The sequence below is a fragment of the Chelmon rostratus genome, chromosome 6 (genome assembly GCF_017976325.1).
Source record: "Chelmon rostratus isolate fCheRos1 chromosome 6, fCheRos1.pri, whole genome shotgun sequence".
NCBI lineage: Eukaryota > Metazoa > Chordata > Actinopteri > Chaetodontiformes > Chaetodontidae > Chelmon > Chelmon rostratus.
In genome coordinates, this window is record NC_055663.1 from 15,122,858 (window position 1) to 15,137,584 (window position 14,727).

The window sequence follows — 14,727 nt, forward strand, 5'->3', positions numbered from 1 at the left end:
CATGCAACAGCATGTAAAGTAGCTAAAATGTGCTGCACCTGCACCTGCTGTAGCATTAAAACACAGCTCATGTGTGAAAGCATCAGCAATGATGCTCCAATAATGAAACATGTTTGCTTGTACTTTTGTACTAATCTTCACTGCGGGGCTTTTTCTCGCAAAGGGGTACTTTCACAGATCTGTATCGCCACTTTTGCTGTGCTTAATCTATGAGTACTCCTCACCCCAGCGCATGGTGCTCGTTTGCAGGATTTCGGAATCCCCGGGACCGATCCGCTCCTGGTTTTCCGGCCCGCCCCCGGCCACCTTATCCGTAGCACTGTGTGATTCTGAGTGAGAGAAGCCGACTCTTGTTTACAGCAGAGATTCCACGGAGGAGCGGAGACCCACAGCCTGCGTTCACCGAGGGCGAGCCGTACGATTCCAGCCTCTGGGATATACACGCAACGGGAGCTTTTTCCCCCCCCACACCGCTTCTCTCTCTTTTTTTTTTACGAGGATAAAAGGCAAAACAAGAAACACTCGTAAAAGGGCAACTCCTTGGACATATTCTCCCTCCCACCCTGGCCGAGGTCGTCTAGCTGGAGACCCATTCTCCTGCGTGGCACAAGTCTGGTGTTTGCTTTCAGCTGCAAATCCCGACCGACGGCGGAGATAAGTCCGACCCCGAGGAGCTGGATTTTTTATTTTTATTTCTTTTAATTTAAAAAAAGCGACTTGTCACTGCGGGGCCGGTGCTGGGCATCCAGAGCCTGTGCTGGCTGAATGGCATAAGCAAAAACAGGTTTTTCATTCATTTTTCAGCCTCCCAGCCACCACCCCTGTGGATCTGGACGCGTTTTCTGCCCCACTCCTCCCCTCGCTCGCAGCCATTCACACGGGGGGGATTCTTGCGAGCGACCCTGGCGTTCATTTACGATGGTGGTGTAGGCTGCTGATCGTGCCGTTCACTGTCATATTTGGCTTGTTATTGCCGGGCCTGGTCGCACTGTACGCGCACTGCTGTTTTCAAGAGATGGAGACTGAAGATGGGGATTACCATCATTTATCCAGTAAAATCACTGGCTTGTGTGCCATACCAGCCGACGTCAAAGTATCCTGTGATTGGCAAAAATAACAGACTGTTTTAGGATTATTTTTCCTTCATAAGGAATTCCCTGTTATAACGATTTCTACGCATTTATTTATATTTTTCTTAGCAGAAATCCTGGCAGGCGAGCACACCACGCATTTGAATGCTACCACTGAGTAGCCTTTTTGGGCTACACATTTATTCTCCCTTTTTTTCATATTAAGGTTGTTTTTTTAGGAGCCGCCGTGCCCGATCATATTATTTAATTTCGGTTTTATCCCTGCCTCGTTTTTTTTAACTTTATTTTATTTTTACGCGACGTTTTTGAGAGGCGAATAATGTTAAGGAACATGAGATCTGACACACCGATGGGTAGCCCGACCTTGTTTTGGGGTCTGATGCTGTCTGTCTTCACTATCTGCATCTGGTCCACATATGGAGAAAGTAAGTATTTTCATTTATTTTTAATAATATTTTTTAGTGTAAAGTTTGCTGCTCATACAGGGAATGATACATAATGTGCTTTCTGCAAGCCACGTTTAACCTCTTGTAAAACAGTATTTTGCTGACTGGTGGGATGAATAATGTGTGAAAATCTATTCATAAAATAAAAATCAGGAGAATACCTTTCTGAAGAAGGACTTTGTGACTCAATAGGACAAACCTAATGAGCATACCGACGTGTGGCTTTTACTTAAACATTAGCTGAAGACCATGTGGTACAGCTGCCCGTCAGGGGCTGAACACTATTAAGAAAAATCAGGCTTAAAGTGCGCAGTATGGCCTCGTTTGATGGAGCGCTTGTGTTTATGTACAAACGGGGAGAGATGCTCGACTTATGTCGCCCTAATCTTCACGTCAGACGCCCGGAAAAGCCGAGGATGAATCCCGGGAGCAGAGCTGAAGGTTACTACGACCATGTGGCCATTTTGCATTTGGTGGTGTGGCGCCGCTGCGCATGAACAGCCGAAATCAGACAAACCATCGCTTCTTAAAAGGCCACACAGCCGTGAGACGCTCAGACGGCGGGGGTGAAAGGACACACATGAGCCGGCTATCACAATAAACAGCCACCGTGATGGGGGGGGGGGGGGGGGGGGGGGACTTTAACTGTCTGGGTTTATCCGCACAGGCCGCGTCAGTGGACCCATAAGTGCGTCCTCTGTCTCCAGCTATGTGGCGTTAATTAATGCAAAGCTTAAAACACAGCAGCACCTGAGTTTCGACGTGTTTCCAGTCCAGGCTGAACACCACCCTCTCTCTCACACACTGATGGAGCACTTCACATGATAGCTGGCACCTCATGCAGGAAACCTTAGATTAACATTGTAGAACAGGGAAACCTGTTGGAAAAGCACAGGGGAGAAGGGGAGGTTATTTATTGTTTTCAGCTTTGAAAAGTTTGATTTTCTCTGTTAAACTTTAGCAACTGAAAAGACAGGCTTGGATTAATAGTTTGTGATGTAATTTCCTAAAATTTAGGCACTTTTCAAAACGTTGTTAGACTTACTGTGTGGACATGTAAAATGACTAAAGCTTCTTTCAGTTTTATTGCGTTTACAGTGATTTCAGGGCTTAGTTTTGTGTTTTCAAATGTAAAATCTGCTCATAAGTGCTTCAGTGGACATTTTATCATCTAAAATGATCTTATCTAATGTCTGTATATAGCAGCTAGAATCAAGGCTGCTTTTTCCCCAATGGTGAACTAGAACAACTGGGAATTAATGAGCGTCAGTAAGGGCTGCTTCTTTTTTCTTTGGTCAGTACACGCAGCTGTTATATTTATTTTCTCCAACCGCTTGGTGATGATTTGCAGCATCAGGCTTTTCAGTAGAATCTCTCTAAATACCACACTGGGCAAAGATAAAAACCTAATCTGTCGAGAGAAAAAAATCTTTAGGTCAGTGCTAACTATATAATACAGATGATTTAGCCAATTCCTACAGTTTGTCTGGGAACTTAATATATAGCACACAATAAAAAAAGCTAATGTGATAAGTTATATTAAGTTTCCTCACTTGAAACAGGGACAAGAATCTGGTTCTTGTAACCAAACAACATTGTTCTTTGTTTTTCCGTCTGCGTTTCTGACAATAATTGACATTATTAGCTGAACTCCACTCTAAAACTATGTCAAAGTCATGATCCTTTGACAAATCACACACCAGGTGTTTATCATTTGCCAGCCGGTCAGTGAACCTCTCTGGATGCATCTTCCCACCTTGAGCACAGAGGTTGCGATTGTGTCTGCTTAACTTGGGTGGCACGGCATGATGTGTTTATGAGTGTTTGGCCTTTTTTTTTTTTTTTGCGTCACTTCCGTTCTATTAATTTTCCTGAGATGATATGTGGGATGGTGGAGGCAACTTCCCAGCATGGGAAGGAGACATGTAGACTGACCTCTATTAGCATTCAAATAGAAGAAAAAACTTTATTTTAGTCCTGGTGAGCAGTGGCCGTGTGGGGGAGCGCTTCTTTGCACCCTCCTGAGCCGGTCAGGCACCCATGAACGCAGCTGGGGGCTGGGAGACAAGTGCTTGCTCTCAGATCTTGACGCTCTGTGGCGTATTATACATCAGGCCTTCCAGAACAAAGAGTTCAGAGACAAAGACTGTGGAGAATATCAAGACAGAGATGAGTCTCTCTCCAGTTCGTCGCCCGGTGATGGCATTTACTTCACTTTGCTGTTGAGGGTCAGAATTTCCAGCATCTATCATCACATAGTGGAAAAATCACAGATATCCAAGAGCTCCATAAGGGGCTGAAAACTCTTTAATTTTTTCTTCTTTATTTTTATTTTTTATTTTTTTTTGCCCTGTTCATTTTGATAATCTGTCCACACCAATAAAATATAATTAAGCTCCCTTTTAACTCCCACCACAGTAAACTTTCCATGCCATGGCCTCCAAGTATGCAGCAAACAAGTCTCTAAAAGGGAGCGAGAGCGTGAGGGAGATAGAGACTTGGTGTTTGGAAATAGAATGTGCAAAAATACACTTGCAAGAGAAACAGACTTGGTTTTGTTGATTGGAAGAGTGGAGAGTTTGTGTACTGCTTTATTGGCTTTTGCCGCTCACAAGTAGAGACCCATGCGCTTCACTTCATCACTTGGCACCGCTACTATTGGAGTTATAAATAGATATGTCACCAACAACATTGGCGCAGGGGTTGTGCGAGTACAGGCACCCTCTGTCCCATTCCATGAGGCCACACCGGCGTTCCTGTTCAGTTATTTATGAAGGGACATGTTGCTCCGGAAAACTTGAATGGCGGCTTAAATAATCAAATGCCAGCGAGCATTGTGTTTGACAGGCACCCCTCCTGCCTTTCCCTTTGGGGTATGGCATGTTGCAGTACAGCTCTACTTGTCATGATGGTGCAAGTGGCTCAGATATGAGCGCTGTCACTCTAGTCCAAGGTGCCCCACTCTGTCTTGTGACTGGGGCTACATGGTTACATACACCCAACCCTCCCCTCCCCTCCCCTCCCCTCCCCTCCCTCCACCACGCGTTCCCTTCCCCCACTACCGGCTCGGCTGGATGCAGGAATGCCTCGTCTCACCCCCAGCGAGAAAGTGTCGTGAGCGTTCACAGCCCTGCGGTGTGTGTGTGTGTTTGCGCATGCATGTGTGCGTGTGTGTGGGAGAGTTTATTGTGCAGCTCTATGTGTGTACTGCGGCAGGGCTCAGCGTGACAGCCTGAGTCAGTGGCGTGCCCCTGTGTAAGGATGTGAAAGTGTGTCACTGGGCTAGTTTGCGAGAGTGCAGTCAAACGCTGTCCTACAGCTCCTCCAGGCTGCCAGCTGAGGTTTACAATGCTTAATTAAACACTTTATTTCAAGTGGCCCGTCATTGGATTTGCTCAAATGCAGTCTCTGGCCAACCGCACATACATCATCATGGGCTGCCGGTTTAATGGCCCGTGGAGTATTGTACAATTTGTGAGATGATTGCAAATGTTAGCGCTTCTAACGGATGGCACTCGCTGTATCGCTTGAAAGCCGGTCATCAAGAGCTGACTGCGGATCCGTCCTGGGTTTTTGGTCGGAGAATTGGTCGGATTATTCTCACAGGTGTTTCCAGAATGCCAGCAAGAAAAACCTTTTCATTGTTTCGCGTTAATCGTTCAGTCATCACTTGGATATTTGTGACTGTTGTAATGGGGGATTAAGGTTTCTGAAGGCTGCTGTAAACAGTTGGGGCGAGTTGTGTGTGCATGTGATCTGAGACGGCCAATTTGTCTACAGTTCTGGATTAAGTCTGACATTAAGCTTGCAATCCGTGTCGTATAACATCCAAATTTGTGCTTGATTATTCACTTTAGTTTGTTTTCTTGTACGGATTTCATGGAGTGAACCTGATAGAAACCTTCTATACACAGGCAGCTGAATCACAAGCAGTGGTAGGAAAACATAGTTCTGGGGTGACTCCAAAAAGGATTTTATGGTACAGCGTACGAACGAGAGTAATAAATTCATCACCGTTTCAATTTAAACACTAATAAAGTCCCGCAATTTTTCCTCTCTCAGGTTGTAAGTTTTGCTGTAGGCTTCCACACAGACATTAACCCTTTATCAAACAAATCCTTTGATAAAATGTGAACACAGAGCGTGTTACCGCCTGCCCTCATCCCTCGTCTTGGGAGAGGGGGGAGTCTTTGTGCGAGAGTTGTTATGATGGGGAGTGTAGTGTTACTGTTTGGGGTTTTGGTGATATCTGAGCCACAGTGTTTGAAGTAAGGTCCACTGAGGGGAAGTGGCCCACCAGACCGCTGGTCAGATGACTTCCAGTATGCCGGGGATTAGGGCCAGTTGATGTGGCAGGTATGAGGGGATATGACCGCACAGTGACCAGCTCCCTCGCGGCTTCAGCTGGAGCTGGATTTTAGTGGAAAATTTTAGATGCTAATGCTGGTTATTATGGTTCAAATTTAAGACCAATTGCAGGCACGATGCTTGTCTTCGTGCTGCGTTGCACCTCTCATGAATAGATGCAGATGTTTTCTGATTGCCTGTACGCCTGAGCTAAATGTTAAGCTAGGAGATCCAATCAAATTAGGACTAATTAAAACAATGTATATATATGTTGGCGCATTTATCGTGCTTGTGATAACTGTGATTTCTCAATACCTGGCACTGACTTTGATGTATAGTATTGTTTAAGGAGGATGACGCCAAACCAAGATATTACATAATAACAACTTCTTGAATAAGATACATACTTTCACAGTAGATACATATATTTAAAATACTTAAACATAAACCAGAAAGTGTTAGTTTTCAGTCACGTGTGATCACAGAAAAGCGTTTAAGATGAAGCATCTTTTAAATAAAAAGCAAAGAAATGGGTGAAGCCCTCTCATTGCTACAGAATATAAATATACAAAAATTTAGTGCTAATGATATTTTTAAAGAACAATGGTTTTAACTGTTTCTCCAGTAGAAATACTCATCATTTGCAGGCTCCAGTGTGCTCATTTATTGTGTTTGTGCATGTCATATCATAATCAAAGAGTAATTGAAAATGAGTACAGTTGCAGCCCTGCTTATTGTAGATTCACATGACGTCTCTTCAGCTCTGCAGAGGAATCTTCCTAATAACCTTCCTGGAGTTTACAGCTGGATGTCGGGAAAAGGATACAATTATGTGCTTTCCCACAATGCTCAGCCTGTGGCCCTTTGATAAACAGCGCGACATGTGGTCTGAAAGTGCAGATTTCAATCTTGTGTTTGCCTCCGCCAACAGTGAGATTTAGTTTATTTACATATGGGACACGTTTTGCTGAATCCGAATCAGAGTTTATGCGGAGTAAAGATAAACAGGGACCATTAGCCTTGGATTCATTTGACGGACGTACGCAGGGTCATGTTTGAGTGCGTGCGCGCACGCGCAGGTGTGCGCACGTATGTGTTTGTGTGATGACATTTCCGCGGAGGGCCAGGGCAAGGTTTATCAATCATAAACATGAGCCGATGGATCCCATTACGCTGTGGAGATATGTGTGTTTACTCAGCAGTGTGAAGAGCAAAGAGAGACAGGAGGGAGAGACAGACGCATGCAAGCTTATCCCTCTCTGTGGACGCTGCCGCTAGAATATCCACATCACTCCTAGGTCATTATTGTCAGCACTTTAATTCCCCCCCCCCCCAACCCCACTTCTTCCTGTTTATGTAACAAAGAAAAAAAGGGTTTGGTATTCAAATCTTATTTAAGTATTGTTGTCCTCACAACAAATGGATTGACTGGAAGAATCAGAGAACCCCGGGGGCTTAGTTTGAGGCAACATCCTACTCAGCCCTTTTCCAAGGAAATGATTGGAATTCCTGGTACTTAACATGCCTAATGAGTAGAACAAGGGAATGACAAAGAGGAGGGTTTTTCTTTCATTCTTCGTTCCTTTCTCTCCATTCTTCTTTCTTTCTTTTCGACATTTTTTTTTTTGCATCTAAATGCAGGCGATGATGAGATGCAGGAATATCTGATTGCCGTTTCCAGTTTAACGCATTTAGCGCTCTGCGTTTGTCATGGTTTTACACCCGTAGGATAGCCTCAGATAGCTACGCTTGGCAGAAACCTTATCTCTCCCTCGTCACAATATCTCTTTGCCCCCCCCCTTCCCATCTCTGGCCAGACGCCCCCTGATTTTATTAATGCCCTCATCAGGAAGTGGGGCCTAGAGTTTCTCTTTACCAACAAACAAATTAGTCTTTGTATTTGAGTGGCTCCACCCCTCCTCCCTCTCTCTCCGGCTGCTGGAGAAGCTGGAAGAAAATTCTCAATGAAACAAAGAAGACATGCAGCTCGATGGCTCACAAGTGGAGCCCAGGGGCATTGGTGTTGATTGGAGAAAGCAAATACTATTTTCTACCAGAGTAATCGTTTCCCTTCTAAATTTGGAGAAGTGAGACACCCTGACAGGAGCAAATATAGCCCATTCATCCTCATAAACAATGTGGCTTCTATTTTCGGCAGAATAGTTTGAACAAAGAACATCAAACATTGCTCTACTGAAGTGGAGTTAATTTACTCACAGGGACAGTTTGACAGCACACACACATTATATGGTTGAGTATGTGCCAAAGAGAGGTCCCATATGTCGTTTCTGAATGATTCCTACAGCCATTTTCCCCATTTTAAAAGACAATCTGGTGGCACTGTGTTTTTTTTTTTTTGTTTTTTTTTTTGCGGCTAGAAACAGTTTAGCTCTTTGCTCTATCTCTTATCCATGGTTGGTGTTTTGGCAAGGATCATGGACTCCTGTTGAAAACATGCCTGTCTGTCTCATTGGACAGGCGCTGTGTCAGTGCTGCTCACTGCGACGGCGTCCTAAGCCTCTGTAAGAACATAACAGGTTTAACCAAGGGGCTCATATGTCAAGGCATTTCCTGTGCTGAACGTTGAACCTTTTTTTAGACAGTTCAAAATAATATGGAACCTGTTAGCTGCAGTACGCGCCAGTTCTGAAATTATATAAATCATCTGTCGTTTTATACATTTTTAACACAGGGCATTGTAAGGGAGATTAGAGGTTTTTATCTGTTTTCTGTTCAGTTTATTGGTTGTTAGATTAGAGCAGTGATTCCCAAACAGGAGCACTATACAGGTTGTAGTTCTGCAGTTGCTTGGAGGTACGTGAAAAGATTGTGGAGTAACTCAACAAATGAAAAACAAGAAGGTGTTCAGTCACCTGTAACACCTGAACGCAGTGTATTGCAATTGGGAGTGCATGAAAGCTAGTGAGCAAGCAAGGACAGTATAAACAGTTAGCTAAAAGTAATGCATAAATTATTTAAAAAGTTAGCTAAATGTAATGTTAAAATCGTTAGCTAAAAACAATAGTTACATAGTTAAAGTAGTTAGCTGAAAGTAATGACTAAATGGTTACAAGAATTAGCTAAAAGCAATTGATAAATAGTTAGCTAAAAGTAATGGCTAAATGGTTAAAATAATAATATAATAAGCTAAAAGTGATTGATAAATGGTTGAAATAGTTAGCTAAAGGCGATTTGATAAATGGTTTAAATAATAATATGAGCTAAAAGCGATTTGATAAATGTTGAAATAGTTCGCTAAAAGCAATAGTTAAAATAGTTAGCCAAAAGTAATGGCTAAATGGTTAAAATGATAATAATAGTAAGCTAAAAGTGATTGATAAATGGTTAAAATAATTAGCTAAAAGTAATTGGTGAATGGTTCAAATATTTAGCTAAAAGTAATTGATAAATGGTTCAAATATTTAGCTAAAAGTAATTGATAAATGGTTCAAATAGATAACGGAAAGTAACAGTTAAATAGTTAAGATAGTTAGCTAAAAGTAATGATTTAATTGTTAAAATAATAATTTTAATTAATTAATTATTGAAATACTTGACTAAAAACAATGGATAAATGGTTGAAGTAGTCTTATTTAACTGTCTGTCTCTGGTACAAATGCTTACGTGACAAAACTGACTTTAACATTTACAGTTCAATTGCATGAAACAAAAAGGCTGTGACAATTTCCACTTTAATGTCAGGAATAGTGTAAAGGAACATACAGTTAAAAATCAGTTCGTATAAACACATTTGGAACATGATGGTTGGTGTAGATAAAGGAGAGTTGAGCTCATATTTGACAGGCCTGTGAACGTACATCAGACAAAAAGGTTATGGAACCACTGCATTAGAGCACAATAACATTATGAGAATATCATCTACCGTTAATTCCCAGGTGAGGTAATTGATAGTCGCGATTAGAGGGAGAGTTGATTGTCATTAATAATAAATGATGTCTTTGTTGTTGATGGTGTGTGTGCGTGCATGTGTGTGTGCGTGTGTGTGTGTGTGTTGCTGGAGAACGCTCCAGAACTGTGGTTTCAAGTGTTGTTTTCCGAGCACAGAGGAATGGCTTATTCAAAGGCTGGGGTTATCTGAGGTGACAGACACAACACTTCACAAGAGAAATGCGGGCTTTGTGTCTGATATGATGGACACAAAAAGTGTATCAAACAAAGTAAAAAACAATTTCCCTAGTCACCTCTATATTATAATGTCTTCACTTCAGATGACCCTGATAACAATATCTGTCCCTTGTTAAAACGATAGTGCCTGCTGGAGAGAACACCATGGATTTATTGTAAGAGCTGGATACCGGACGCAAAGATGGTGCCCGTTCAGTCCAATAAGAATTGCTCCTCTGCCACATATGGCAAAAAAAGGTCCTAGCTTCGGGGTTACTTTCGTTGGCATGTGGCCCACTGAATATGCGCAGTAATGTTAATCCCATCAAGCCTTTTGAACCAATCCTGAGACACAACACAAACGTGCCTAGCATGCTCCTAAACAGCGGACACGTCATGCAAAGATGAAACCCCCACGACTCAAAACAACACAATATAAAGAGTAATAATTAGGCATGTTTGTAGCTGGAGGTGTCCTGTTAAAGGTGGGGTGAGTCACTCTGGACAAAGATTATTGATATTGCCATTTCTCTTTCACAATGCAACTACACGTTAGCATGTAATCCCTCTCGCTCTGCCCATCTCCCCTCCTCAACCCCATGTGCATGAGCACGAACGCGACCTGTTGCTTATTGGATGGAATAGTGCTGTGTGGCTCGGTTTGAGGAACTCGGTTTGTTTCTAATTTACAGGGTTTTATTCTGTGCACACATAGAATGGACAGCTGTCACACCGTGAGGAGATATTTGCTCAATTTCAAATTTTCTCAGCACTTTCTTCAGAATGACTCACCCCACCTTCACCAGCTTTACAGACAGACGTCCCTTTTACTGTGGTGGTCTATGGGGAACATGCTTTTTGGGCCACCAGGTTTTGTTTTTTGTTTTTTGCAATACTGTGCAGGCCTGTGGATCATTGGTTGGTCCGCGGATTGGTTGTTTGACCCCCAGCTCCCATGTCAAACGAGTATCCTTGGGCAAGATACTGAACCCCGAATGTGAGTGTAGTATGTGTTGTAAAGCGCTTTGAGTGGTCAGTACACTAGCAAAGCGCTATATAAATGCAGCCCATTCACCATTTTACTGTGAGTGGCCATTGGGAAAAATTGGAGGCTGAGCGGCGATGCTGTATCCAGCTCTTATAATACATTCATGGAGAACACTCAGAACAAATGTTAACTTCTTTCATCCAATGTAGAAACATGGTGTCCTAGCAGTGCACACACTCTTTTTCAGAGCTCTGTATTATTTGGTATGTATGACATGTTCCCAGCGGAGTATCAGCCTTACCATCTTGACTAACAGGATTACAAGCTTCAAGAAGATTATAATTAAAATCTTTTGGCAAAAGTAATCTACATGCTAATCTATACGTAGCATTGCTGTATTCCCCACCAAACACATTCATTTCTGATACAAAAGGAAATCTGTAATGCTCTCTTTCTTTGATGCCATGTTTCTTGATTAAGAGAAGAAAGGTGCATCCTCATGTGTTGCCTATCTTTTCGTGTCTTCTAGTCTGTGGTCCGAGTATCGACATCCGGAATGAGATCAGTGAGTTCAAGCGGCTGGAGAACTGCACGGTGGTGGAGGGCTACCTACAGATCCTCCTCATCAACGACAAGACCAACAACATCCACCAGGAAGTCTTCCGCTCCCTCAGCTTCCCAAAGCTGACCGTCATCACCGACTACCTGCTGCTGTTTCGCGTCTCGGGCCTGGACAGCCTCAGCATGCTCTTCCCTAACCTGAGTGTCATCCGTGGGCGCAATCTCTTCTACAACTACGCCCTGGTGATCTACGAGATGACCAGCCTGAAGGACATCGGCCTGTACAACCTGAGGAACATCACCCGGGGAGCCATGCGGATTGAAAAGAACCCAGAGCTCTGCTACCTGGACTCTGTGGACTGGTCACTTATTATGAATGCTGAGTTCAACAACGTTATCAATGGGAATAAGAAGGCAAAGGAGTGCGACAATGTCTGCCCAGGCATCATGGAGGATAACCCTCTTTGTCAGAGGACGTCGTTCAAGGACAACTATGACTACCGCTGTTGGACCTCCAACCAGTGCCAGAAAGGTAACCTGAATCCTGCTGTGTTTTACTTCACTCTATCACCCGACAGACAGCGTCGAGAAAGAATAAAGCAGAGAACGCTTTAAATGCACTGTGTTCCAAATACATTTTAATAGCAGCAGTGTTTGTGCGATATTTTGCGATACAAGTACAGCAAATGCAGATCCGACTTTGATCTAGGTAGGTGGTTTCCAGACTCGTAAACATTCTGAGATTGTGCGTTTTTTTCGCCGGCGAACAAATCCCATGAATCTATGCAGTGTTTTTCCTTCATTTCCGTCAGGCTGCAGGATTGTCCACGGGCCAGTGCAAACATTTCCTCTCTGTTCATTATAGAGACCTTGTCTTTAGTTCAGGCTATTTGTGGAGTGAAGGATGGCTGCAATATAGAGCACCAGGTATTAGAAAGGCATACTCAGTTGAGGTTAAAGTTGCTCTGCCAAGAAATGAGCTAGTCTACCTGTCTGGACCATGTCAGTTAAATATTTGCCTTAGGGACTTTTTGCAATTTATGAAAAGGGGTATATTGAAGAATCTGGGGGAGGGTCATCCTTGTTTAACTTTGGCCCAGCGGTAGGGTCATGCATTTTTTAAAAACAGTTCAGAAGAGGGTCATATTATTTATATATAAATTGAAATTGAAATTCCATTCCATCTGCAGGTTTGAATCAAGTCAGTGATGTGTATTTGTCGCCTGTCTTCGGTTTATCTCGAGTGTAGCAGCTTGTAGCAACGTTACTTATCGTCACCGCTCTTTTTCTCTGAGATTTCAGAGCGAGGGACAGCTTGTGCTTTTTGATCAGGAATTGGGACGAGCAGATCAGCTGTCTCATACGGCTCTTAAAAACTGCTGTAGAGGGCAGTTCAAGCCTTTGTAACATGCTCCCGCAGCCTGTTTGACACATGCAGATAAAGCCGAACTGTTGATGAGGCTCCTGGTAGAAATGTTTTGTAGCTTTCTGACGTAAAATCCAAATATTCTTCTTTGTCTATTGCATTTCTCTTGCTTTCTTTCTATCGCTTTTCATGCAGCTACTTTGAAGATATCAAGCTCCTTGTTCCCTTAGGCTACCCACGCTCCGTTTTTAACTTTTCTCCAAGGGTGCAGAGGCCAGTGTTATGAATAATTTTTCAAGATTGCAGGCAGGGTCACATATATTATTCTTCAAATACAAAAGGGCCATTGATGATTTTATCAGAATTTCAAATTCCTTCACAGACTGCACTTATAAATAACACACAGTGCCCTATCTCAACAGTTGAAACGGTAATCACAAAAATTCATGAGTACAAAAACACTTGAGCTCAATTAAGTTTAAAGTACAATAATGGTGCTTTAATTTTATTATGTGCCTGCATCAGAAACATAACAAAAAGCACTAAAACTCACATTCTACATGTTATTGGTGTGTGTTGTCACTGAAAGGCCTATTAGACACTGATAAGAAGATATAATCAGACAAGTTATGGCCTTCCATCTTTGTGCTGCTTTGCTTTGATAGATAGAAGACACAGATGTTGTTTATGCGCGGTTGAGAGGGTGATATCAATGCCGCAGCTTTGCCGTTGTGCGCTATTTCCCTTTATTTGTTGTTTTTTTTGCATAGACTATTAACACACAGGTCTCTTGTTTTTGCTTCCCTCTGGAGTCTAAATATCCACACTGTCCCATAACTTGGTGGAGTAAATAAAAGATACACAGATAAAGTTTTTCTGTGTGAAAAGGATCATGTCAAACTTGTCTATTCGACATAGAGAACTTGCTGTTCAGGCTCCAGCTCTGTGCCATTTTCTCTGTCCTCTCATCAGTTGTGAAATAATGGTGGGAAAATGTTCCTCCAGCCCTTCTCTATTGAGGACCTGTGTACAGCTCCCATGGTCAGTTGGGAGTCTCAAACACCACCCTCCTTCACCCCCGGGGACCCTCAGAACAAATAGTGGAAATCAAGCTTGCGTCTTTTCCCTAGTGACCACGTCTGTTTCTATAGAAAAGCTATGGTGTTTATTGTTGTGCCTCTGTTTATTCTTGGATGCACTGAGATGCCAGAGCTTGATTGCTTGATCCATATACAGTTAGCTGTAAATTAAAAAAGAGCTTTTATGGGAATATAAAAAAATAAAGAAACAAATCCTAATTTTGCTTCTTTTTTTTTTTTACTAAATGCAACACTGTGAAAGGTGCGATGGCCTGCGATGCAGTAGATGCTACGTTGTGTAGTGATTTATTGTGAAACCCTCTGTTGTTCTCACATGTCGGACTTGAGAGGCAGAGCAGCAGCATTGTTTGAACCAGTTCACTTCTCTCTGAGGCCCAGGCAGAGGTCAGGGTAAATGCATTCATCGAGAGGGCCTTGAGGTCTCAAGGCTGCAGATAAAGGCTCCGGGGGGGCTACACAGTGGAAAAAAAGGAGGAGTTACCGAAGCAATAATAGAGCAGAACGAAGCTATATTAGGTTTATATTCCAGGCTTCATGCACAGGTAGCATTTCTCACCCTGTCTTTTGTTTTTTTTTAAAGGCTTGATGCGTCTACCTCTCTCCTTCTTGCTTAAGATTTCTCTCTCCTCCCTCCACCCCTCTGCATAATTGCCTTGTTTTTCTCCAGTACAGATGTTCCTTCAAGGGCATTCAGTGGTTTTCT

General features: G+C 42.9%; 1 protein-coding gene across 1 annotated transcript in view; it reads left to right on the forward strand.

The window, feature by feature from the left end:
• Positions 1-1,399: 1,399 nt before the first annotated feature.
• The window catches only part of igf1ra (insulin-like growth factor 1a receptor), a 72,064-nt gene continuing 58,736 nt past the window's right edge, over positions 1,400-14,727 (forward strand). The window contains exons 1-2 of the mRNA XM_041939594.1: positions 1,400-1,516; positions 11,527-12,090. Coding sequence (XP_041795528.1) covers positions 1,411-1,516; positions 11,527-12,090 — 670 coding nt within the window. The 5' untranslated portion in view covers positions 1,400-1,410. The remainder of the gene's footprint in view (positions 1,517-11,526; positions 12,091-14,727) is intronic.